This window comes from Oreochromis aureus, linkage group 5 (genome assembly GCF_013358895.1).
Source record: "Oreochromis aureus strain Israel breed Guangdong linkage group 5, ZZ_aureus, whole genome shotgun sequence".
Taxonomy (NCBI): domain Eukaryota; kingdom Metazoa; phylum Chordata; class Actinopteri; order Cichliformes; family Cichlidae; genus Oreochromis; species Oreochromis aureus.
Window position 1 is genome coordinate 8,062,343 of NC_052946.1, and position 26,340 is coordinate 8,088,682.

Consider the following 26,340-nt stretch of genomic DNA (forward strand, 5'->3'; position numbering starts at 1 on the left):
GACCCCACTCCATATGCTGTATAAATTTAAATGTATTCCTTGATGCCTTGTAAACGGTTGGCTTGAGTTGAGTATACAGTATATTCTTCAAATGTGACTGTCAACACTAACTCTCTACGCTGCGCAGGTTGCCATGTTCAGAGCTTTTAGCGAGATTTTAATGCCTTAGCTGTAACTCATGCAGGTATTAGGAAAATAAAGTCTAATGCTCATCTGCTTTTCTCAAAGAGCATCTCAGCACACTGCGAACCTGTGCTGCTGAGGAAGAGGCACAGAATAATTGAGTGTTGAGGAAAGAGTTAGTATGGATTTTTACAGTGCTCTGCCACAATTCATGGAAGTGGCAGCAGCTGGACATAAAGCAAGAAAATTGCATAATAAAACAGCGAGGCATAAAAAGACAAGAGACAGTGAGTCCCGCACTGGATGCGAGTCTCTTTTCAAATGTTACTCTTAACAATGATTCACATCATGAGTCTGAGGTGCTCTGAAAGGAAAATATGAACTCTGATTGTGGCTTAGCGATATTATCAAAATGTCGATATGGTGATGCACAAAAGTTTTACTATTTCTTACTAAACAGTCTAAACACTAATTTTAATGAACAAATTGGATCAAATTGGTAGATTTTACCCACAAGCAAAACTAATAGAGTGATTTTTGAGGTTGATGTGCAATAGTAACATAAACATGCATTAAGAAAAGGGAAGCCCTTCCTTGCTCGAGATCCACTGTATTCATATTAGGTGTGTGTTATAAAACGGCGACTTCAATTGGCATCTCACCAGCAAGGCACTCTTTGAGTGACAGAAGGATTAACAGTTCCCATGGCAACAACATCTTCATTTTCCAAGGTCAAAGATTCTCCTTCTTCCCATCCAGTTGCCAGAGAGTGCAGAATATTTCCTGGGCAAACGCTCCTCCGTTTGGCTCTGAAAGAGATGGAAGGTAAATGTGTTGCTGTGAAGATGAGGAGATTCATTCTACATCGAGCCTGCTAGGGAATAGAAAAAATAATAAAAAGATGGAACTAGTGGAAAACCGGTGAGCCATTAATAATTCATTCAACCAAATAAGCAGAGCCAAAATCCCATGCCGAAAGGCCAGCTAGCAGTCGATGGGGGAGCTGATATTTGGTGTACACACTGCTACACTATCTTCAAGAGAAAGTTAAGCAGAAAACCCCCCAAAACTGTACAATATGTGTGGTAAGTTTATCACACTGATGAATGGAAACAGACATATTATTTGAGAAAACTTTTGACATTAACTTATAATTAATAAGCAAATTTTTAATTGTTTGGGACTGTGGTGAGACGGATTATGTGTAATAAAGAGGTAATAACACATATAGCTGCTTTTGAGTAGCTCTATTGTTCAACATACTGTATCTAGACATAACATCTGCCATGTTTTTAAAATGATCAGTGGCTCAAATATCTAAGAGTCACACAGAAATACCAGCTGATTTTTGCAGCTCCAAAGAGCATTTTAGTTTATTATTATTTAGCTCCCACAACCTATTTTGTCACACATACCTTATTGATTAGTGCCTTCTTGCAAACACAAGAGGAAGGAGTTCTTAGGTAGCAGCTATAGCGGGGGCACAAGCATTTTAGAGCTGATTAGCAAAATATTTACCTCAGGAGATGGTGGTCTTGAATTTGTCAAATGAAGCGAACTTGTAATGAATGCTAATGTTGCTTCATATGTAATTAGGCATGTGTTTGCTTACAAGTTAAACATAACAACTAAATGTTAATAATATGCCAGTTTTGTGTTTACAGCTTGGTTTTCCTTGCCCTGTAAGTGTGTGGACAAGGTAGACTAATGATTTAAAGCTGTGTAAACAGAGCCTGACATCTTTGTGACATGCTATTAGCGCCTGTGTTGAAAGAAAAAGGAAAGATATAGTATAACTACTATAAGGGTACATGAGTTTAAGCTATTTTGTTGCATTATTGTCTTTAGTTTAGTTTCACACACTTTATATATATTTGAAAAGAGTTTTGTGGAATGCATGTGTGAAGCTGAATGACTGAATTCTTAATACAATTTTAACCTGCTAGGAACATAAAAATTCAGCATAGGTAAATTAGCTAAACACTGTTATAAACATGCTTATTTCAGCTATAAATTTAAGGCATTTTAACATGAACGTCTAGGGATTGATCTGTTTTTGCACGCTTCTTCACTGGCTCTATATGTTAACCTTAGAGGATGCTATCTTTTGATACAAAGCCAAAAATAATGACTTTTGTGTTAACCAAGTACACTTGAATTAGGTCTGCACCTTATCTTACTGCCTTATTTATTAAACATAAAACAAAAGTTCTCCTGGGACAAATATCAACCATTAAACCCGGATCCAAACAACTTAAATGCAGTCAGTGTTTCAGAACGGGACGTGAAAGCTTCAGTGCTTCAGTCAAAAAGTAGTGCTTTGGGGTCATGTGACTAAAACAGTAAGGACAATGCTGTCATGTATATAGGCTACTTTTCTTATATTTGTAACAAACACATAATACTCTTTTAAATACTGAAAAAAACTTAAAAAATGAAAACAGGCGAATGAATTCTTCTCTGATTTATAGAACAAATTTAGATTGGCAGATTTATAGATCAAATATTCAGAGTGAACATCTGTGCAAACTATGTGCTTGGAAAGAGTTGGTCATGCTGAATCTTAGCCTGTGTGTGCCATGACCACAGTACCTGTTTAAATCTGACTGAGTTATGACTTGGAAATGAAGTTCAACCACTGATGCAAACTGCGACACTCGGTTACTGAGCTTCTTAAAGTATTTGCCTGCATGAGCTGTGTGTCACACATGGCTGTGTTGATAACGATTCAAATCAGCAGGTCAGACTAAAATAGCAAACGTGACATTTTTGGATCGCTGTCAGGAGCATGCCTTTTCAACTTGCTAACTATATTTGACTCTCCGTTCATGGAAAGCAAAGCAGAGTCCACAAAGCTGACACAGCATTTACACAACATGTACCTAAAAATGTGCCAAATCGAACTCTGACCCCAAACATTATTAGACCGCCTGCCATATACGGATGTGTTGACCCCCCAAGATTTATTAAGTACATGTTTACCACACAGAAAGTTAGGAAACAAACATTTAATTGTACTGACTAATGGTTAACACACTGTTTTAACTTATAAAAGCTTAACTAGTGAAAAAAACAAAACTCAATTAAAAAGAGTCAGAAAACCTGCCAAGTTCTTTTTTCCAGGTATAAGTATTTGCTCATTTTGTACTCTGCAGTGAAGAAAGGCCCCAAACTCCTCTTGAACCTGCAGTTTTGCTCTGCAGCTGCTTTAAATGCTTGTTTGACGTTGCTGCCAAAGGATTTTTAACCAGTTATTAAAAGTGGGTTTTTTTCAGCAGCAAAGGGAATGTTTAAATCCTCTGTAAAAATAAATAACTAAATAACTAAAAGAAGAAGAAAAAGCCTAACAAACCCTCCAAAATATGAATATTTTAACACATTTTTGTGCTTTTCTGAACTTTTGACTGATTTACTAAGTATGACACATTTGGACTAAAGTTCAGGCAACTTGAAGTTTGGGATGGAATGAAGATGGGATGTATTCCTGCCTTGAGTTGAGTAAAGTATAAACATACCCTCCTAGTTAATTAATTAACCAAAGACCAAGACAGACTTTTAATTCATTTGAAAGCCTGATGCTTAGCCTCGTCCACCCCAGCTGTAAAACTCAGAAACCAGTCTTACTTGTTATCATATATCGTCCACCTGGGCCTTACACAGAGTTTCTCTCTGATTTCTCAGACTTTTTATCTGATTTAGTGCTCAGCTCAGATAAAATAATTATTGTGGGTGATTTTAACATCCATGTAGATGCTAAAAATGACAGCCTCAACATCGCATTTAATCTGTTATTAGACTCAATTGGCTTCTCTCAAAATGTAAAAGAACCCACCCACCACTTTAATCACACTCTAGATCTCATTTTAACATATGGCATAGAAACTGAACATTTAACAGTGTTTCCTGAAAACCCTCTGCTGTCTGATCATTTCCTGATAACATTTACATTTACAATAATTGATTACACAGCAATGGAGGGTAGACTTTATCAAAGTAGATGTCTTTCTGAAAGTGCTGTAACTAAGTTTAAGAATATAATCCACCCACTGTTATCATCTTCAATGCCCTGTACCAACATAGAGCAGAGCAGCTATCAGAACGCTACTCCAACAGAGGTTGATTATCTTGTTAATAATTTTACCTTCTCACTCACGCACGACTCTGGATACTATAGCTCCTGTGAAAACTAAGGCCTCAAATCCAAAGTCCCTGACTCCGTGGTATAATTCTCAAACACATAGCCTAAAGCAGATAACTCGTAAGCTGGAGAGGAAATGGCGTGTCACAAATTTAGAGGATCATCATTTAGCCTGGAGAAATAGTTTGCTGCTTTATAAGAAAGCCCTCCGCAAAGCCAGAACATCTTACTATTCGTCACTGATTGAAGAAAATAAGAACAACCCCAGGTTTCTCTTCAGCACTGTAGCCAGGCTGACAAAAAGTCAGAGCTCTACTGAGCCAACCATCCCTTTAACGTTAACTAGTAATGACTTCATGAACTTCTTCACAAATAAAATTTTTATCATTAGAGAAAAAATTACCAATAATCATCCCACAGATGTAATATCGTCTACAGCTACTTTTAGTACCATCGATGTTAAGTTAGACTCTTTTTCTCCAATTGATCTTTCTGAGTTAACTTCAATAATTAATTCCTCCAAACCATCAACGTGTCTTTTAGACCCCATTCCTACAAAACTGCTCAAAGAAGTCCTGCCATTAATTAATTCTTCGATCTTAAATATGATCAACCTATCTCTAATAATCGGCTATGTACCACAGGCCTTCAAGCTGGCTGTAGTTAAACCTTTACTCAAAAAGCCATCTCTAGACCCAGCTGTCTTAGCTAATTACAGGCCAATCTCCAACCTTCCTTTTATATCAAAAATCCTTGAAAGAGTAGTTGTCAAACAGCTAACAGATCATCTGCAGAGGAATGGCTTATTTGAAGAGTTTCAGTCAGGTTTCAGAGCTCATCACAGCACAGAAACAGCTTTAGTGAAGGTTACAAATGATCTTCTTATGGCCTCTGACAGTGGACTCATCTCTGTGCTTGTCCTGCTAGACCTCAGTGCTGCGTTTGATACTGTTGATCATAATATCCTATTAGAGCGATTAGAACATGCTGTAGGTATTACAGGTACTGCGCTGCAGTGGTTTGTATCATATCTATCTAATAGACTCCAATTTGTTCAAGTAAATGGAGAGTCCTCTTCACCCACTAAGGTCAATTATGGTGTTCCACAGGGTTCAGTGCTAGGACCAATTCTATTTACATTATACATGCTTCCCTAGGCAGCATCATTAGAAGACATAGCATAAATTTTCACTGCTATGCAGATGACACGCAGCTCTATCTATCCATGAAGCCAGGTAACACACACCAATTAGTTAAACTGCAGGAATGTCTTAAAGACATAAAGACCTGGATGGCCGCTAACTTTCTGCTTCTTAATTCAGATAAAACTGAGGTTATTGTACTCGGCCCTGAAAATCTTAGAAATATGGTATCTAACCAGATTCTTACTCTGGATGGCATTACCTTGGCCTCCAGTAATGCTGTGAGGAACCTTGGAGTCATTTTTGACCAGGACATGTCCTTTAACGCACATATTAAACAAATATGTAAGACTGCCTTCTTCCATTTGCGCAACATCTCTAAAATTAGAAATATCCTGTCCCAGAGTGATGCTGAAAAACTAGTTCATGCCTTCATTACTTCCAGGCTGGACTACTGTAATTCTTTATTATCAGGATGTCCTAAAAACTCCCTGAAAAGCTTTCAGTTAATCCAAAATGCTGCAGCAAGAGTACTGACAGGGACTAGAAAGAGAGAGCATATCTCTCCTGTATTGGCTTCCCTTCATTGGCTTCCTGTTAAATCCAGAATTGAATTCAAAATCCTGCTCCTCACATACAAGGTCTTAAATAATCAGGCCCTTATCTTATCTTAATGACCTTGTAGTACCATATCACCCTATTAGAGCACTTCGCTCTCGCTCTGCAGGCTTACTTGTTGTTCCTAGAGTATTTAAAAGTAGAATGGGAGGGAGAGCCTTCAGTTTTCAGGCCCCTCTTCTGTGGAACCAGCTTCCAGTTTGGATTCGGGAGACAGACACTATCTCTACTTTCAAGATTAGGCTTAAAACTTTCCTTTTTGCTAAAGCATATAGTTAGGGCTGGACCAGGTGACCCTGAATCCTCCCTTAGTTATGCTGCAATAGACGTAGGCTGCCGGGGATTCCCATGATGCATTGAGTTTTTCCTTTCCAGCCACTCACTATGTGTTAATAGACCTCTCTGCATCGAATCATATCTGTTATTAATTTCTGTCTCTCTTCCACAGCATGTCTTTCATCCTGTTTTCCTTCTTCACCCCAACCGGTCGCAGCAGATGGCGCGCCTCCCTGAGCCTGGTTCTGCCGGAGGTTTCTTCCTGTTAAAAGGGAGTTTTTCCTTCCCACTGTCGCCAAAGTGCTTGCTCATAGGGGGTCATATGATTGTTGGGTTTTTCTCTGTATGTATTATTGTGCGATCTATTGTACAATATAAAGCGCCTTGAGGTGACTTTTGTTGTGATTTGGCGCTATATGGATAAAATTGAATTGAATTGAATTGAATTGAATAGTTTCAAACAGAACTTTTCCTATAGAAGGGAAATGCAATAACCACTCGAATCAAGATTATTCATGTTGCTACAGCTGTATTTATAAAGCACTGTCAAATAAGAAAGTTCAACTACTGAGCTTGAACTGCTTCAAAAAACAAATTAAAATTAACTGTATTATTGTCAGACAACAAGTAAAATGAAAATGCATGACTGAGTGATCAGGCCTGTGGCAAAACGACTCGTTTTTTAACTTTCCCTCTAAATAATATAATATTGAGGTGTCAACCAACAGCAATCGAGGTATTAAATGTGTTTTTGGAGAATTATTACATCCCTAATATCCAGTGTTTGATACATTTCCAGTGATCGAGCAAAATGTCTGTGTTGTACAACAATCCCACAAAGGCAAAGAGGGAACGCATACTGAAAGTTTGTATCCACACTAACTACAGTGAACAAGAACAGTTAAAACTTGTACGTTCACCTTAGTTTTACTGACAATCAGATTGACTGAGTGCTGCTCAGACAAGTGCAAACAAATTGCACTTACACTCATGAGGAGCACATGGATGATAGTGTTATCTGCAGGATTTCCTCGAGGGTCACTTAGCCTCCTGCAGTCTTCTTCTTTAGTAGTCTTCTGTGTAACTCAAAAATCCCTGTTACACAGCTTTGAGAAAATTTATTAGGGTAACTACTGTAAGGTGAAGTTTGTTAGACTGGCAAGGTTGTTGTAAATTTTGGAGATAAATAAATTTGAAAACCTTACTTGAATCAACAATTGCTAGCTGCAGTTAATCAAGACAAACAACAACAACAACAAAAAAAAAAAAAACAGGCACTAAAACAGATAATGTCCACAACACAACATCAACTATTCCTTTTCTTTTTTATTTCATCTCAATTCTTCTAATATTTTGGTCCGGACAGATGAATGCAAGAAAAACGCAAATCAAAATCATGAATAGAAGAAGGGAGAATGGACATGTAGGGAGGAAATGCGGTCAATTTTTTCTTCTCTCTATTATTTATTCTGAGAGAGCTCAGTAGTGTTCATCCAAGCTTCATCTTGTCAGTCATCATCATTGATTTGGTTTCCACTTTTTTAACCTTCAGCCTTTTTGTTTGTCATCCTGCCCACACCCTTGTCATGAGCCTCAATCAAATACGGAAGGACTGATCAATAAAAGTTGTGGTTGATGTCTTTCCTTATGAGACTCACTAGGCTGATGCATTTCCTGTTGTGCAGAAATGCAATGAAGAAACTTTATCCATCTAACAACTGAAGCCAGTCTTTTGACCTACTTAGGCTTCTGAGGTGTGAAATGTTCCCTTCTTTCAATAAACTGCCTCGCGTCGTGCTATTCTCAGCCTACTTTAGAGTCTGAGGTAATTATATGTTGATTAAGGTGCTGGATGAAGAGATTCTAAATGAATGACACCAAGCTGCATATGGTAATTACAGTTAGATGCCAGGCTTTTATTTTGGCCCAGAAGACACGTTCAATCGATGTGAAATGTTTTCCAGACATTTTGTCAAAATGCCTATCTGTGATCAATGCTGTTATAGACCAGCACCTGTAAGTAATTCCTAATCAATATGTTTTAAAATTCAGACACACTTGCTAAGTGCCATGTGAGCAGAACTCAGAACAAGTCAAATTAGACTTGGATGAAAACACTGAAAAAGCAGATCTTTTGCTTCTTTGCTTTTCACTGACAGTTACTACTGTGTCTTTTAAAGTTTTTGATTAGAGTTTTTCAGAGATTTGAAAGCTCGTAATACAATGCTTTTGTTTTTTGCCTTGACCCTGATAAGAAGATCTAGCTGCACTCTTTGAGGTATAACTTGTATATAGGACTGCATTATCTATATTAATCCTCCCATCATTCATTTTTGCACGTGAGTCAAAGACAGACCATTTGCCAATATGAAAATACCAGATTAGGAATTAGAGTCGTTGGTATTTCATGGATTGTGAGGATATGAAACCATTAAAGCCTATAGGAGAGGTTGCCTAACAAGCACCTGCAGCCTAAAGTCATTAGTAGACTTGCTCTGCTCGCTGACAGATGTTAATTTATGTTCAGTCGTCCACTTTCACTTTTGGGATGATCAACTTTATTCTGTCCACTTGCAAACACCCTCGTTTGTTCAGCATTCAAAGTCAGGCTCAAGGATTCTGGTCGCATTTAGCAATAGACAGTAGCTATTTATGCGTAGTGCAGAGGCCCCAATCCCGTAAGGTATATAAGTGAGGGAGCGGGCACTGTTCCCGTGTCAGACAGCACAAGTCTCTTTTAATGATGCATAGGTCCTTGGCATCCTCAGGGAGGATGTGTTTCTTGGTCACAGTCCAGAAATTTAAAGCAGTTGCTTGTGATCCCCATGATTAATTTATATACCCTAGAAAAAATACAATGGTAATAATTCTTGTGCCCAGTGGATGGTGGTCGCAGGTGTTGGAAATACCAAATGGGATGAGGCCAAGCTAATGGTGCCTGGAAGGGAAACTATCTGTCAAGGATAATCCCTAATACTGTAACACCCAGCATAGATAATGTGCTTTCCCCCACCTCTCTCCCCCCACTGCCCATGATATTGAGATAACGGTGCTAAAATGATTACATGAGGAATGGGTACTGACACGGATAAATCTGTGTATCCAGAGTGAAGTTTTGCCTGGTTTAACATTTAGTGAAGATTACCTTTCCCACTCTGAAACAGCCAAACTAAGCTAAGAATAAAAGGCGGGGTGGGGGATGTCCTGTGAACTCCAGTGAACCACGTTCCACTTCATTACACTCTGAGTAATTGGTTAAATATGTGACTACAGAAATTAACTTTGCCAGCCTTGCGAGAGGTAATTAAGGCATTTTTACCTCTTTTTTGGAGTAGGGGGGATAACCAAGATAAATGCAACATTCAGCATCACAGAAAGCCAGGTAAACACCACGTAATCATGGCACAAAGTACCAACAGCCTGAAAACACATCCTCACTCCCTGATTGTTCAGTAATATATGGTATGCTAATGCTCATATCAACATATGCCTTCACTGTAGAGCTGTCACTTCAAAGTCTTTGTTTTATCTTATCCAAGCTGTAAATATCCACAAACCCACCTGATCTCAGATTACAGTCCATCTTAAATCCCATCAGCCACAAGGGAGCGTGCTGCAGTGCTGCAGCTCAGGTGGCAGACTGTCACTCATTGCACAAGTGCATATTACAAACACTGAGTAGGAGAAGGAGAAGAATATTGAAAGCTAACACCCTGCCAATTCAATACAGACTTAGCAAACAAAACTGTACATGAAGTTAGGGCGTGGAAGGACCAGAAAGACCTCAGATGTGCGGTGAATACTTATAAATGCTCAAGGAAAGAAGATACAGAATTCTCAGCTGTCTTTTGTCAGCTTTTGCTTTTCATGCGGCAGGGTTAGGCCAGAATTTGTGATCAGTTGTATAGTTCTAAATGTTTCTACCAGTTTTCTGAAACTGAAGGTTATACTTTTTAATGCCTTACAAAGAAGGACAGCCATGATTTCCTGAGTTGAATTTTTTTTCTCCAGGGGACCTGAGCCATTACTCAATGAGCTAGTCCATGTCTGCTAGCTCCATTTCATATTTTTAGGAAACATCCAGGTTACGTTAAGTACAGCGCCTAAATGATGCTCGTAAGGCCGCTGAGGAGGTGAAAGATGCTAGAGCTCCAAAACTGCTGTAAAGTTAGCAAGGTAGTTGCGGCTAATGTGGTAAGGGGGAATGCTATCAAATTGCTATCCACTGAGGTAGGGTCAGTACATTTAGAGGTAAATCTACAGTAGGTTAAACACCTTCGGCACAATGTGATGAGTATGCACAACCTTAAAGTAAAGGGGTGTTTACTTTTAGTAACGTAAAAATACTGTAATTGGTTACTTTTCTCAGTAACACTGTAACATCAACGCTAACACTGTGGAACAAATATATACTGGCTTTAGCTTTCATTTCCTGCAATTTGTGTGAGAGATATAGTAAAACTTGAAAATAATATTGCTTTATATGTACTTTATTTCTGTCAGTCATGTTGTAATCTCAGTTTCGCTCTACAGTACGCATAGCTTGGGTGTGCATTTCATGCTGTAATAATTAATGTAAATTGTTTTTATTGGATGAATGAAAGTTAATATGAGTTATCAATACTGTATGTCTGATAGACAGTTTGTATCTCACCTTGCTACAACAACTCAACAGTATTAGAGTAAAACATGTAATGGGGAATATGGAGGAAGAAAATGAGGTGTGGGGATGGGGAAACTGATTTAAGCAATTTTATATTGGGTTTTTTACTATTAACGAAATGTTTCACAATTACTAATTGCTTTATATAATTTGTCATTGTTGTGGCCTCTTATCCTAATAATTTAATATTATCCAGATACATACATTTTAGTTCTGGGGATTATATGTTGGTAAACAAGTTGTTTTACTAAAATACAACTACACTAATATGTTTTGGGGAAATTGTATTTTAATTAGACTTACCTTCACATTTAATCTGCAAACTAGCTCATCAGGGAAGTAAAGTTAGACAATAGCCCTTTTTGACTAGCATAGCAACAACAACATCAAAGTGTCTTTATTTATTGACTGCATGTTTTAGATTAATAGCTTTATCTCTGCAAACCTGAAAAGCTTAATACTTTAAATACTTGAAAAATAGTAAATTGAGAATTGCTAGGACAGAACATACATCTGGCCACCCATACATTCCTAGGAAGAGCAGATTATGCTACCACAGTTCCTTTACCTGGAAAAACAGTAATTTATAGTCAGTCAGTCATTTATAGAGTGCAATAAATCACAAAGGCCAAAGACAAGCATGTTTCACACTGATTGAGTACTCACGGGAAGTAGAGTCTGCTTGCTCTTTCCTTCACAGGTAAGACACAATCAGTCCTTTGGCCAGCTAAGAAAAAAACAGAGGAAATGTTGAGTGATTGTAATAATACTTTCATGACAAGAGAATTCAAACTGAGTTTAAATTCAACCACACAATCTGCACAACCAAACAAGGCTATTCCTTTAAAATCCCCTAGAGTGAAGGCACAAGGTGATACAAGATTAATAGGTGACATATCTCTAAAGAAAATGTACATCGGAGAGTTACTGCAAATAATTATATGAGGGAACAACCTTCAGATATATAGATCTGCAGGAATCAGAATAAATGCTTTATCCTGTCACAGTGTTGAATTCTTTTTATGATCATATTATATGAAAATAATAATTTCGCTGCTCGCAGGAGGATGGCTAAAACAACAATTCATCCTTCGGCCAAATATAATATTCGTTCATGGTGTTTTTTCAATCACCATTTAAAAATCAAACAGACCAACTGTTCCTTTGTTGTACAATAAGTTGTGAATACTGATAGATTGGATGCATTCCTATGGTGTCCTTGTTTCTATCAGTGACTCATTTTCTAGCTCAAGTGAGCCACTTTAGAAATTAAATACAGTTTTCAGAGGGTGGAAATGTCAAAATAATTTTCATCTTTTCTTTGTTCATTATGTTTAATGTAAAGTTAAAGCTTTATAGGTCAGACTGTTTACAATATGTGATATGTTTCTTTCGTTTAGACATGACCGTTTGTGTTTGCTCAAATAGTAGTCATGTGCAAATTTTGTGTATTTTACAAAACACAATTAAGTTGATCGGTAAAATTACTGAAATTCTACTTTTTTGACTGTTAAACAAAAGTATACAGCAATCATGGAAAATGGAAAATATCCCAACATGTATGGAATTGGGGTTGTATTAAGTAATATCCATGTATAGCTTTTCCAGTTGAAAGGAAAGCATTTGGAGATTTAATGAAAATGAAAATTGCAGAGAATTTTATTTTTGTTTTATTAGTACTTTTGGTGCTTTTAGTAATACTAATCTTAAAGTCTTATTGTCACATATATAGTTATTTCACAGATCGTCACATTGATTATTTGTTCTATTCATCTTTATTGACTCTAACATTTCCATAGCTGCTGTATAATAATGAATAATGCAAAATAAATAAGAAATAATAAAAAAAGGAATGAACAGAACTAGCTAATGTAAAATGGCAATGAATTCCACAATTTGGGAGATATTACTGTTGATTAGTTGATCTGAGCGACAAGGAAAGAGGGTGCAGTGCAAGTACAGCAGCTCTAAGACATAAGACAGGGCAAGGCCATTTAAGGACTGAAAAACACACAAAATCATTTAAAAATAAAACCTAAAATGGACAGGCAGCCATCTGAATGAGGATAAAACATGAGTAATATTCTTCCATATTCTAGTTAAAAGTTGGGCTGCAGCATTTTTGCACCACCTAAACCTGAGACCGGCAAGACTGGCTAACACCAACATAGAAATACTTACTTACATATTAAAATAATACAATTTGTTACAGATTTTACAAATTTAAGAAATAGCACTAATATATAAAAATTGCTCAATTATAAATATCAAGAATTAACAGAGGTGGTTATCAAGAATATTGACAAAGAATATTACAGAGGTGGAATATATATGATTGATATTGGACTCTAACCTGTGTCATTCGCTATTTTACTGTAGAGCATGTGCAAAAAGGGTGTAACTATTGCAGTGTTTACAGTGTATTAGATGGAGGAGTTGTACAGGGAGAATTATGCAGCCCCGTGATAAATCCTTACTTTTCACATGCTGCTGATAATCAAATGCACTTAATTTACTGATCATCGGCAAGTGTGATCACCACTATAAAAGAAGTTGTTTTAGCAGTTTGCAAGTCTGGAGCACTGCGGTATGTGTTAACACAATGCCACATTTTCCACAATTCCCAAGAAGTGGACATCCCAGCAAATTTAGAAAAAGATCAGAAGATGCAGTTCTCAGGGAACCTGAAAAAACCCCAAGATCTACATCTAACAAAACAGTCCTCAGTCAGCATGTTAAATGTTAAAGTTCATGACAGTAGAATTACAAAAGACTGGATAAGTATGGCTTGTTGGTAAGAGATGCCAGGAGAAAACTTCTCTCTCAAAAGAACATGGCAACACAGCTTAGGTTACAAAGTTGCAGCTATACAAAAATGCAAAAGTTCTGGAGCAGGCACGACCAAAGTGGAGATGTTTGGTAGTAATGTGCAGAACCATATTTAGCAAAAACCAAACAGAGCATGTTTGCATAAATGGAGGAGATTTACACCATCACTAACAACAGAGGTGAGGATTTCGGTCCAGTCTGCAGTCATGAAATGCTGTAGTGGGATCTCCAGAGAGATGCATCAATGAATGAATGCCTGGAAACCTCTGTTAATTGGAGCAACACTGTAAGGAAGAGTGAGCCAAAATTCCTCAACAATGGCTTTCTTCAAGTTATTGCTATTAAAGGTTGTTATAAGCTACTGAGTCATGGGCTGTACTTTCTTTTTCACAGGACTATAGGTTCACAAATATCAACTAAATCCCATGGGCAGTAGCACCCATAGGCTTTATAATACTTTGTAGCACCTCATTTAGCTTCAAGCTTGTGTCAATGGCTGTGACCCATTTTAGCTCCTGCCTTTGAGGAACAACAATTACAAAGGTGTAGTCATAGCATGAATGAGAGCTACTGTGCTGAGCAGCTACCCCCTTCCCCATATATGACAGCCCACACAGAGGATTAAGGGTAACATTAAATAGGACATGTTTTGCATTAACAAACACTGGTCCCACTTTACTGAATGTGAAAATATATTTCTACAGGAGATAACATTTGTTAGGAGGAAAAGTCAGATATCACAAACACGTGCATCGAGACACTGCAGAACTAATCATAATGACCTGAATGTCTGCACAGACACCACAGAGGCCATTTACTCAGTGTAATTTGGTTTCCAGCAAGACTCCTGCAGAGCCATCACAAAAAGACTGATTGATTCTGCAGGTGGACAGAGCCTTGCTTGCCCTGGCCTTAACAATAATAATAATAATAATAATAATAATAATAATAATAATAATAATAATAATAATAATGATAATACAAGGAAGAGCAACCCAAAAAAAAACCTATATTTGGGATTTTGCACTACAAGCATCAGAGGTGTCTTTTCTTTAAGGAAAAAAACTGGAAACATTTTTAATTTGAGAATGATTATGTTTAGAGCTAACAGGTATTACACAAGAGATATACTTGAGGAAAACACACAGAGAAACAGCTTCCGTTGGGAACTTGTTTAAAAGCGTGGAAACCTTTCAAGAAATGAAATGCATTGAAATTCAAGACTCAGCTCACTGTAATGAAACTTACTCTATGCTCTAAAATTGTCTGCATAAGCACTCAATTGTTGTTGCTTGCATCATTTAAAAGGGAATTTTTCTGGGATATCATATGTTGGGAATATCTTGATTGGATTTTTGATTAGATTATACCTACCTGCAGTTTTTTCCTTAAAGATGCCAGAGATGTCTACACTATCAATATGTATCCTCTTAATCCTGTTTAAGTGGGGATAGTATTATCTGGGACTTCCAATATTTTTCTTACAGCTGTGGCTGTCATTAATATGATCTTAATCCAGTGCAAATCTACCATGTTCTTAATTTTTAAATTAAAAGTTTGAAATTAAAAGAAATGACAAACCATTTCTTTTGCCAAACACAGAACTTCTCTCATTATATTAGTCCAGTGGGAATCACCATCTTTGTAGTTTTCCTCTTTTATGATGCCTCAAGCAGACTGTAAAAAATCCAGTCATATGGAAATGGCAGATGTGTCAAACCACAAAAACGATCTCCATGGCTACATTATGGATCACTGAGTGTTGGTTTACTTGATCTTTCTTCCATGAGGTTCTTTTAGTATATGGCCAGCAAGAAAGTCTTTAAGTAGTGATGGGGCTAGGGTCCTCCAAATCTCCCAGTTACAGGACTGGTTTGATCTGACAGACTGGTCCATCTTTGAACAGCAGGATTTAGAGACCTTCACCCAGTCTGTCCTTTTCTACATTAATTAAGTGCTGTGTAGAGAATATGACAGGGACCAAAACTATCTGGGTTTTTCCTAACCGAAAATCTATGTGGTCAGGAGGAGACTGAGAGCAGTTAACCCCAGGAGAGCTGCCAGCCCCAACGGCATCTATATTCCAGCATACTGCTGCAGGGATCCTCACCAGGCTGTTCAATCTCTTCCTGACTCATGCCAACTTTGTCACCTGTCACTATCATTCCCATCCCCAAAGAGACTGGAATAGACAGTCCCACTGACTACAGACCTATAGCCGTCACGTCTGTAGTCATCAAGTGTTTTGAGTGCATAGTATCTCAACACATTAGAGACCATCAAGCCCCCTCCCTCGACCCCTACCTGTTTCCTTACAGAGCAAATCGGTCCACGGAGGATGCCAACACCATTAACCTTCACAAAGTGAGCTAAGTGAGGATGCTCTTTGTGGACTCAGCCTTTAACACCATAATCCCAGACATCGTTACCACCAACTGAACCACCTTCTGATTCCCCCCTGCCACCTGCTCCTGGATCAAAGACGTCCTCACCAACTGGCCTCAATCAGTCCGACTCTGACCCAACCACCTTAATGTCAAGTACGTAGATGACACCACCGTGGTTGGGCTCATATATGATGGAGATAAGACAGCATGCACTGATGCTCAGAAAATAACCTGAAGCTGAACACCCTTAAAACAAAAGAAATCTTAATGGACTTCAGGAGGAACAGACAGATCCACTCCCCACACATTATGAATGGAGAATGGGTGGAATCTGTCTCGACCTTCAGGTTTCTGGGCACCGCTGATATCACCTGGACCCATAACACCAACTCCCTGGTAAAGAAGGCCCAGCAGCAGCTGCTCTTCCTCCCTGTCCAGAAGGAGAATAACCTGGACCAGAAGCTGCTGCTGGCCTTCTACCGCTCCTCAGTGGTTTCCTACTGCCTGGGTGTTTGGTAAGCAGAGGCCACAACTGAGAACAGGAAGGCTGTGCAGAGGGTTATTAACACTGCCTAAAAAAATCATTGGCTACCCTCTGCCACCCCTGGAGGCCATCGCCAGATCCTCTCGTCTCAGGAAAACCAGGGCCATCACAGGCGATCCCTGTGCTCACCACCTGTTTGACCCGCTGCCCTCTGATCGACTCCTCAGGTCATTTAGGTCCAACGCCTCCAGACTAACAAACAGCTTCTTCACCTGGGCCATTCGAACTGTCAGCAAATACTACCCACCCACCCCGACCCCTCCCCATCCACTTCACCAATCTGAGCCATGGTCTGAGTAATCCCCATCAATCAGGCAACTCACGCACACCAAGTCTTTCTTTTGCACCAATTCCAAGCACTTTGGAACTCTTTTGTTCTCTAATGTGTGCCTTTCTCTTATTTTTGTGTATATTTCTCCTGTTTACTATTTATTTCTGCTGTCTACTATATATTTTATTCCAGCACAGTTGGTGTGAAGGACCTAAAATTTTGTTGTACATGTACAATGACAATAAAGGTCTATTCTGTTCCATTTTATTCCATTCTATAATGAAATAAGGCCAGAAATAGAACATTTATTCATCATCAGTGAAAATTCATCCACATCAACACAGGGCACTGGCTAACTGAGACACCTATGCAAGCTAATTTATTTCTGTGATAGGCAGGAAAGACTAGTTAGTTTCAAAAATCTGGGGAAAAAATTGTATAGCTCTCCCACACCTTTCATCCCAGCAGAAACAATTTTCTCTTCCTGCTCTCTGCCTGTCTCCAAGTAAGAAGTCAGTGGTGGCTATCTCCCAAAATCTGTGATATGTTCAACCCTATATCCGGCTCTCCCTCCAAACTTTCTGACTCATTTCCAGATTCAAACCAGTGCCTCAGAGGAACAGGCAGATAGACTAAAAGAAACTATAGCTATAAAGAAAAAAAACCCACAACACAACCCAACAACACACTAGAATTCTGTCTGAGTTTTATCCTAGATGATATTTAGGGTAGGATGTTTGCATGCATGAATTAAGTTGCTTAATCAGTTCCCTGGTGTTAAAATTACTCAGGTTTCTTAGATGAAACTTAACATGATTTAATTAACACATCAAATTTATGCCTCTCTGCAAGGTCACAAATCTGACTACATTTCTCTGACTGTAAATCTATCCAGACACCTAAAACTGTCTGATAATGTCTAAAAATAATGCTCGAAATTGTGCACTTTAGCAGTTGTGTGACAACGAAGGATGTACAGTCCTTTCTTAATCCCAAGGTATCTACTACAGCTGTTTGGATAAAGCCCCTGAAGTCTCAAAGATACACACAAGGTTTCCTTTGATATCACTGCATTGACTCACTGCTCATGACAATGTTGGATAAGCAAAGAAAAAGGTCTAAATAAGAACACTGGAGGGATGGTGGTGATGGTGTAAATCACTGTCAACCAGGAGATCATAGTATGTTGATCATCTGGAAGCTTTTTATTTTGCACTTTTTTTTCCACATTCTTTTTACCCGCTCATCTTAGTAACAAAAGATTACATTTAGAGAAAAAATGAAGACTGGGCTAAAATAAACTTGCTCTCAAGTCTTTAAAATAGCCACTGTGTTTAAATGTCATGCCAAAGGGTCCCATTGTGACAAGTTGTGAGCAAATCCACTCTCACAGCTGCAGTAACTGTTATATCAAGAGACCAGTGTCAAAGGACACTGTTTGTGAAAGGAGACACCAACAACTTAAAAACAAGAGTGCTTGTTACCCTGGAAATGAGTAAGTAAGTAAGGAGCAGTGCCTCTCAACCTGGAACTTTAAAATGGGGCAAATTACCAGTTTCTGTGTTGGGAATTTTTTCAAATCCATTTTTCACTGAGAAATGCAAGAAAAAGATTTTAGTCCAAACACCAAGCAAGCATTTTCTGTTCCAGTATCTGTTACCTTAACATGTTTTTGCTAAGTTGTTTATCATCTCTTAAACCCAACACTTAGATGACTCACAGTTATGGGCCGCATGAGAGACCAAAGTGTGGTATTTACAGCCTTTTCATACCTTCTTGTTTCCTCATTCATCAAAGAAATAATAACATAAATGAAAGAAAAGTATATATATAGACCAGTTATGTTGGTCAACTAAAGAGATATGATCCAGATAAATTTCAAACACAAAACCATAATATTGCACACTTTTAAACTTAAAAGGATCATCAGTCACATGAATTTCTGTTCATTTGGTTTGGGACTTGTCTTCTGGCAGCTTGTGGCTTGCAAGCCGCAACTACTGGTGTATAAAAGGAGGCCATTGCAGAAATACCAAAAACTGCAGTTCCTCTAGGTGCCACTTGAGGCTGGTCTCAAGGGGGACTCAGTCCCATCTTAAAAATGCTCAGCCTCAACCTTGGCATGCTTTGACATATTAGCTGATATATAACACGTGGTTGGTCTCTAATTCTAACTGCCTCCTTTATTTTTATTTGGAAACACTTAATTATCTTAATAATCAGTGATGCGCAGTAACGTGTTACAAGTAACGTGTTACTGTAACCCGATTACTTTTTTCAAGTAACGAGTAATCTAAGTTTACCTATTGCAAACAAAGTAATTAGATTACTGTTACTTTCGAGCACGCTGCGTCGTGATTTTGTTTGTGAGAGTGTCTCATGACAATGGCGTACGAGCGTGCGACGCCCGTGGCAGCAACAGATGTGTGCAGATCAACAATGGATTGTTGAATGGAGTGCAGGAGAGAGTACGACCATGCAGCGTTTAAAGTGTGGACGTACTTACAATACTTTAAGTTTTAGTCAAAAAGTGACAAAAACATTAGCGTCTCTACACTCTGCGTGGGCAAGCACCTAGCGTGCTGCCAGGGGAATGTGACATTCACAGAGAAACCCTGGGATCCCTTCAATGACACAACCGCTGTGACACCGGCAGTGGCGGTGTTTGGCGCCCTGGGCGAACACTCCCTGCGCCCTCCCCAAACTAATAAAAAAAGAAAAAACAGTAAATATGGTGAATAAATATTACAACTTGCCTGATGAAGCATTGATGGGCATGTTTATTGAGACCGTGTCAACTTACTGCAGAAGCTGAAATAAGTTGCACCAGTATTAATTGTTTCAAGGACCCTGGAATGTACTTTATACAGGGAGTGCAGAATTATTAGGCAAGTTGTATTTTTGAGGAATAATTTTATTATTGAACAACAACCATGTTCTCAATGAACCCAAAAAACTCATTAATATCAAAGCTGAATGTTTTTGGAAGTAGTTTTAGTTTGTTTTAGTTTTAGCTATTTTAGGGGATATCTGTGTGTGCAGGTGACTATTACTGTGCATAATTATTAGGCAACTTAACAAAAACAAATATATACCCATTTCAATTATTTATTTTACCAGTGAAACCAATATAACATCTCCACATTCACAAATATACATTTCTGACATTCAAAAACAAAACAAAAACAAATCAGCGACCAATATAGCCACCTTTCTTTGCAAGGACACTCAAAAGCCTGCCATCCATGGATTCTGTCAGTGTTTTGATCTGTTCACCATCAACATTGCGTGCAGCAGCAACCACAGCCTCCCAGACACTGTTCAGAGAGGTGTACTGTTTTCCTCCTTGTAAATCTCACATTTGATGATGGACCACAGGTTCTCAATGGGGTTCAGATCAGGTGAACAAGGAGGCCATGTCATTAGTTTTTCTTCTTTTATACCCTTTCTTGCCAGCCACGCTGTGGAGTACTTGGACGCGTGTGATGGAGCATTGTCCTGCATGAAAATCATGTTTTTCTTGAAGGATGCAGACTTCTTCCACCTGTACCACTGCTTGAAGAAGGTGTCTTCCAGAAACTGGCAGTAAGACTGGGAGTTGAGCTTGACTCCATCCTCAACCCGAAAAGGCCCCACAAGCTCATCTTTGATGATACCAGCCCAAACCAGTACTCCACCTCCACCTTGCTGGCGTCTGAGTCGGACTGGAGCTCTCTGCCCTTTACCAATCCAGCCACGGGCCCATCCATCTGGCCCATCAAGACTCACTCTCATTTCATCAGTCCATAAAACCTTAGAAAAATCAGTCTTGAGAGATTTCTTGGCCCAGTCTTGACGTTTCAGCTTGTGTGTCTTGTTCAGTGGTGGTCGTCTTTCAGCCTTTCTTACCTTGGCCATGTCTCTGAGTATTGCACACCTTGTGCTTTTGGGCACTCCAGTGATGTTGCAGCTCTGAAATATGGCCAAACTGGTGGCAAGTGGCATCTTGGCAGCTGCACGCTTGACTTTTCTCAGTTCATGGGCAGTTATTTTGCGCCTTGGTTTTCCACACACGCTTCTTGCGACCCTGTTGACTATTTTGAATGAAACACTTGATTGTTTGATGATCACGCTTCAGAAGCTTTGCAATTTTAAGACTGCTGCACCCCTCTGCAAGATATCTCACTATTTTTGACTTTTCTGAGCCTGTCAAGTCCTTCTTTTGACCCATTTTGCCAAAGGAAAGGAAGTTGCCTAATAATTATGCACACCTGATATAGGGTGTTGATGTCATTAGACCACACCCTTCTCATTACAGAGATGCACATCACCTAATATGCTTAATTGGTAGTAGGCTTTCGAGCCTATACAGCTTGGAGTAAGACAACATGCATGAAGAGGATGATGTGGACAAAATACTCATTTGCCTAATAATTCTGCACTCCCTGTACTTTCCTTGCTCACTACTTAAACTTCATGGTTTTAAATATATTATCTCCCCCTGCTGAATGCACACGGTGGATTGGCCTGTCTGCACGCTTTGTCATTATACTGGGTTGGGTCATATCCATATTTTATACATGGTCTATGGAACTCCCCGTGGATATGGATATGTTAAACCACACACCATCATAGAGACTTGTGAGTGCTATTAGCAAGGGCACTTCATGTACCCCATAAAATGCCATTGCTAACATAGATAAGAAAAACAATACCTGAAGAGGGTAAGTGAAGGACCCTTATTAATCAACACTTTTAGTTTGGAATTGCTTTGTTTCCTCTGAGACACTTGACTTTCCACAGAACTCAAGTTCTTCAGTTCAGCACTTTAGAGTCTGTTCCAGGTAACCATTTATGAAAGAGCCTCAAATGATTCAAGCACAACTGCTTAGGTAAGGTAGCAGAAGAGGAGCCTATACTAATTCACCTGGGCTAAGTAAGTGAATGAAATGATATACACTCCAGATGGGTTGTCAATCCATCACAGAACACATATTTCAAAAGTGATCAGCACAACCAGATGTGTTTTCACCCAGCAAAATATTTAGAACTGTTAGTCTATAGACATTTTCAACTGACACAAGAAATCGCAAATGCCATTTGATAAATAATCAAAGAATTCTTGCAAGTAGTCATAATGACAAAACGATCATTGTCTTACTGCCCTTGACTATAACAGCGATTCAAGATGCATAGGGAAGTCTGAAAAGAGTCTTTGCATTCACTATTGCAACACAGCGTATGGTCGACCTGGATGAAAATAGACTCTCTAAGGAAGAGTGCATTTTATCATTCTGGCAGCAGCAACAGGGGTTTGTTTTGAATAAGTAGAGGAATACTTAACATGTATAACAAGGCACCCTGGCTATCCAGACAAGAAATACAGAGACTCTGACTTCATCACCACAAATCCGACGGAACAGGAACCAACACATAAATAAATAAGCAAATCAAGGACAAATCAGGTTACTTTTCCAATGGATTGAGTGAAAATATTTTAGATTGTATCTGAGAGCACAAATTCAGAAAATGAGTCATGATCCATTATAGTGTCAGCATGCATCTGTGTTCCTTCGTACATCCAGCTGGTAATTATTATTGTATGTGACGCTTTAAACATTACCTTCAAACAATCATACACTGTATATAAGATGCCTCTGATCCTGGGTATCCAGATAGAGAAACAATCTGCAACACACTAAGGCCTGCTGCTACAGTATGTTGCACCGATTTTGGAAACACAAACTAGAGGCATTTCTAATGTTTTCAGTTGTAAATCATTAGTATTAGAATCATTAAAAAAGTGTATTTTACAGTATATTTGGTGTAAAACCAAAAATACATTAAAACAAAACAAAAAAAAACAGGCAGTTCCTTTATCTCTGCATGCACTGAACATTTATTTCAGTTCCTTCTTCCCATGCGTAGGTATCACATGGCCTGCTGGAAACCCCACTAAGTGCCTGCAGCAAGAGAGTCGCATTACAGCAGCTGTACAGATTATGAATGATAGGGAAACTCTTTTCTCATTCATTAAAGTGCCACAAATGAATAATTCATGGTTTCAAATTTCGGGCTTCTAAATATGCAGCCATATTGCATGAGGCCTTTCCTCTCCATTTGATTGTTCTCAGTACAAGTTTTTCAGTGGGTCGGGCTCTGTTGTCAATTTAATGCAAAATACAATGGAAAGTCTCATTTGTCAGGTGACACAAAGAAACAGATAAAGCAAGCTAAAGTCATCACCAGAGGGTCTATTAGTCTTTGGATAAATGAGACATTTTAGCAACAAAAAAATACAGTGAAGTAAACATATTTTGCTCTTGGCTCAAGCTATTATTTGTCTATGTTGTCAACCAGAACAGTAATGGTGTTGGTATAATCTTTTATAAAATGTTTTACTCAAAGTAAATATCGCTCAAAGTAATAAAACACCCACAAGAATTTCACAGAGCTGCACAGAAGTGCTAATTCAAGGCAGTAACACTGCCATGCTCATATCTTCCTTTTGCCCCGCAGATATCTTACATATTAACCTTGACCTTTGCATTATCTGCATAAACATCAAACACCCTGAAGGGTCCATATATTCAAGTTTTGACTTTCTTATTAATGCAAGACATAAATCAGCATTTTGGGGTGGCAATGCACAGTTGGTCAAGATTTAGATTTATGCTTTATTTATTTATTCATTTTGATGGTGTGATTGCAGAACACAACTAAAAGTTAAGACGAGTATATTTATCACTGTGATGTAACACTTTTTGTATTTTTATTCATTTTTTTAGTGAGCCAGATGTTTTGGTTTGAACTGTAGGCACAGTTAACATGAGCCAGGCTGTTACAATATATGCTAAGTCTGTCTGTTCTGAAAAATGAATAAATAAAGTCATTTAAACACAGATCAGGCAGTAGTGTTCTTTGCATGGTCGGTTTTAAATAAAAAATGTTTTTTCAGCCAATGCAGCTTCTTCCATGTAAGTGTCGTGCCTATTTTTATTGCAGTGCCACCTGAGTACCTGGCTGTTCAGTTCTGGGTTGTCCTTGTCCCTTGCATATAGAGATCATGCAAGACACACAGATGCCACAGATAATGAAATCCCCAAGTTCTTTGTGGTTCTATAATGAGAAATGTTTCTTTTTATAATGTGAAGCACTTCTTTTCCACACATTCTTTCAAAGAACATTGAAACCCTGTCCATCTTTACCTCTGGGGGACTCAGCCTCTACGCGGTGCTCTTATTTTGTTATTAAGTGTTTTACTGGCAACACTCAGTTTCAATATTTTATGCTTGTCCTTTGTACCATTTGTAAAAAAAAACATATGGTGATTTGCAAATCATTACTTTTTGTTTTTTAATTTTATACAGAATCACAACTTCTGGTGAAACAAAGTAGTACTTAGTTATTAACATTGTGATGAGATCACTAAATGCAAGTTGAAACGGATTGGTCTTAATGAGGAACACCTAGAGAGTCATCCAAATATACGTTTCCCTTCACACGGCCATTGTTGTTCTGGTTTGGCAGATTTACTGCTTGTGTTCATTCTAACTTCTTTTATGAGTATATTATAAACTTTATTTGTGGACAAAAGTTCAATAAAGTTACTTCACTGTATTTTAGATTAATTGGAAACTAACAGATACAGAGAGACTTAACAATGTCTTAATAAACACACACACAAGCGCATATCTGACTGACTGATGTGGAATTTAAAAATCCAAGGATGTCTATGGAAATATTCTTCTTACTCTGACAATTACCTTGTAAGCCTGAATTACAGCACTTAAGAAGTCAGGTAATCAGAAGAAAATGGAATAACAATGTCGCCAAAACCAAAATCAGCCCATCTGTATTTCCTCAGTTAGGCACACAGAAATCTAAATGAAAGCGTTTCGGCGAGCACCTTGGAATATTTCACCCATGAAAGAAAAGCTGAGGCAGCCTTGGGAAGAAAAACTGTCCACTGAAAATTACAGTTTTCAGTGTGAGCGATGGCAGCTCTGTGTGTGACACCAAAACAAATTTTGCTGTAGAAAAAAAAAGAGCCTCAATCATAAATTGCTGATGCTGTAACACCCACATCATCATGCCATACAGTATCATCACAGCTACTCAGGCTTCTGTCGACACTGCCTGCTTGTATAGCTGGCTGGGCAATTGCAGCTGTCAGTCACCTAAATAATGTGGGAGATAGTGGTGGTATTTCAGACAATGGAGAGGGATTTTATCATCCTTTCTCCAGTAGGTCATACAGAAAAAAAGAAAAAAAAATTAGTATAGGTGGGGTGCAAGCAGCAACTGCTGTTCTTGACAGGGCTTTGACTGAGTATTGTCATGAAAGAAATGAAGTTCATGGCTGTCTGATCACCCTTCCTGACATCATGGGAGTGAGCCTACAAGGAGCTTGCTCGAGCTAGGAGCCTCACAGCTGGGAACTGCAGCAGAAAATATGAAGAACCCCCCCCCACAATACAGTTACTACATAAAAAATTCATGCCATTTTGTTGCTTCCACGGTTGAATCTCTTCAATGGTTCCAGTGGCGGCTTGTTGGAAGAAGCTTGATAAAGAGAAAAGTCTGCTCTCACTTCTCAGGAGATTTGTAGAGTCAGTCTCAGTGAGAGCCTGCAGGAAGGATCTGCACGCCCCCACTTTGAGCTAGCATATAGATCATGCTGCGTTTTACGTCTGGTGTTCTTTAACTGGTGTCTGGTTCTTTCATGTGCATTTCATATGTTTGCACCAGCGCTTAGATTAAATCGCAGCACATCTAATAAGTTGTTATGAGAGAAAGCGAGAGTGTCAGAAGGAAAGATTACTGCCTACAACCTGTGCAAAGGCTCAAGTCTAAATTTAATTTGTAAGGATGATGAGGCATTCAAAGCTTCTTAACACAACAAAGACCAATGGATTTAGGGTCTAACAGATAGTCCACACCAGCTGATAGCAGTCCTTCTGTTTAACACACAAACACACACACATCTCTCCATTGTGCATAAATTATCCTGGCCACAAAAGCTAAAACTTAATTTAAAAAATATATTTAAAGAAAAACACTTTTCACATTCACTAATCTGAAGACTGAGTCTGTTGTGTGTTCTTTTCTTTGAAAAACATTTTAAGAAATGACTTCAATTACGTTTAAGGTACACGCAACTAACAGCAGAAAACAACATGACACTAGAGCTGGGCGATATAAGATTTTTTCATATCACGATATGTTTTTTTCATTTCAGGCGATAACGATATATATCACGATATAAGCCAAATAACTATATTTGTAAGATTTAAATGTGCCGTTGCTCACAAGTAAAATGTGAAATAATCAGCAGCTTGTTTTAATTAAAATATTTATTTCCCATAAT

At 38.5% G+C, this 26,340-nt stretch overlaps 1 protein-coding gene across 1 annotated transcript in view; it reads right to left on the reverse strand.

The window, feature by feature from the left end:
• LOC116327044 (contactin-3) overlaps positions 1–26,340 on the reverse strand; it is a 106,455-nt gene that overhangs the window by 67,769 nt on the left and 12,346 nt on the right. The window contains exons 2-3 of the mRNA XM_039611793.1: positions 11,627–11,687; positions 786–932 (exon numbers count right to left, since the gene is read on the reverse strand). Coding sequence (XP_039467727.1) covers positions 786–846 — 61 coding nt within the window. The 5' untranslated portion in view covers positions 847–932; positions 11,627–11,687. The remainder of the gene's footprint in view (positions 1–785; positions 933–11,626; positions 11,688–26,340) is intronic.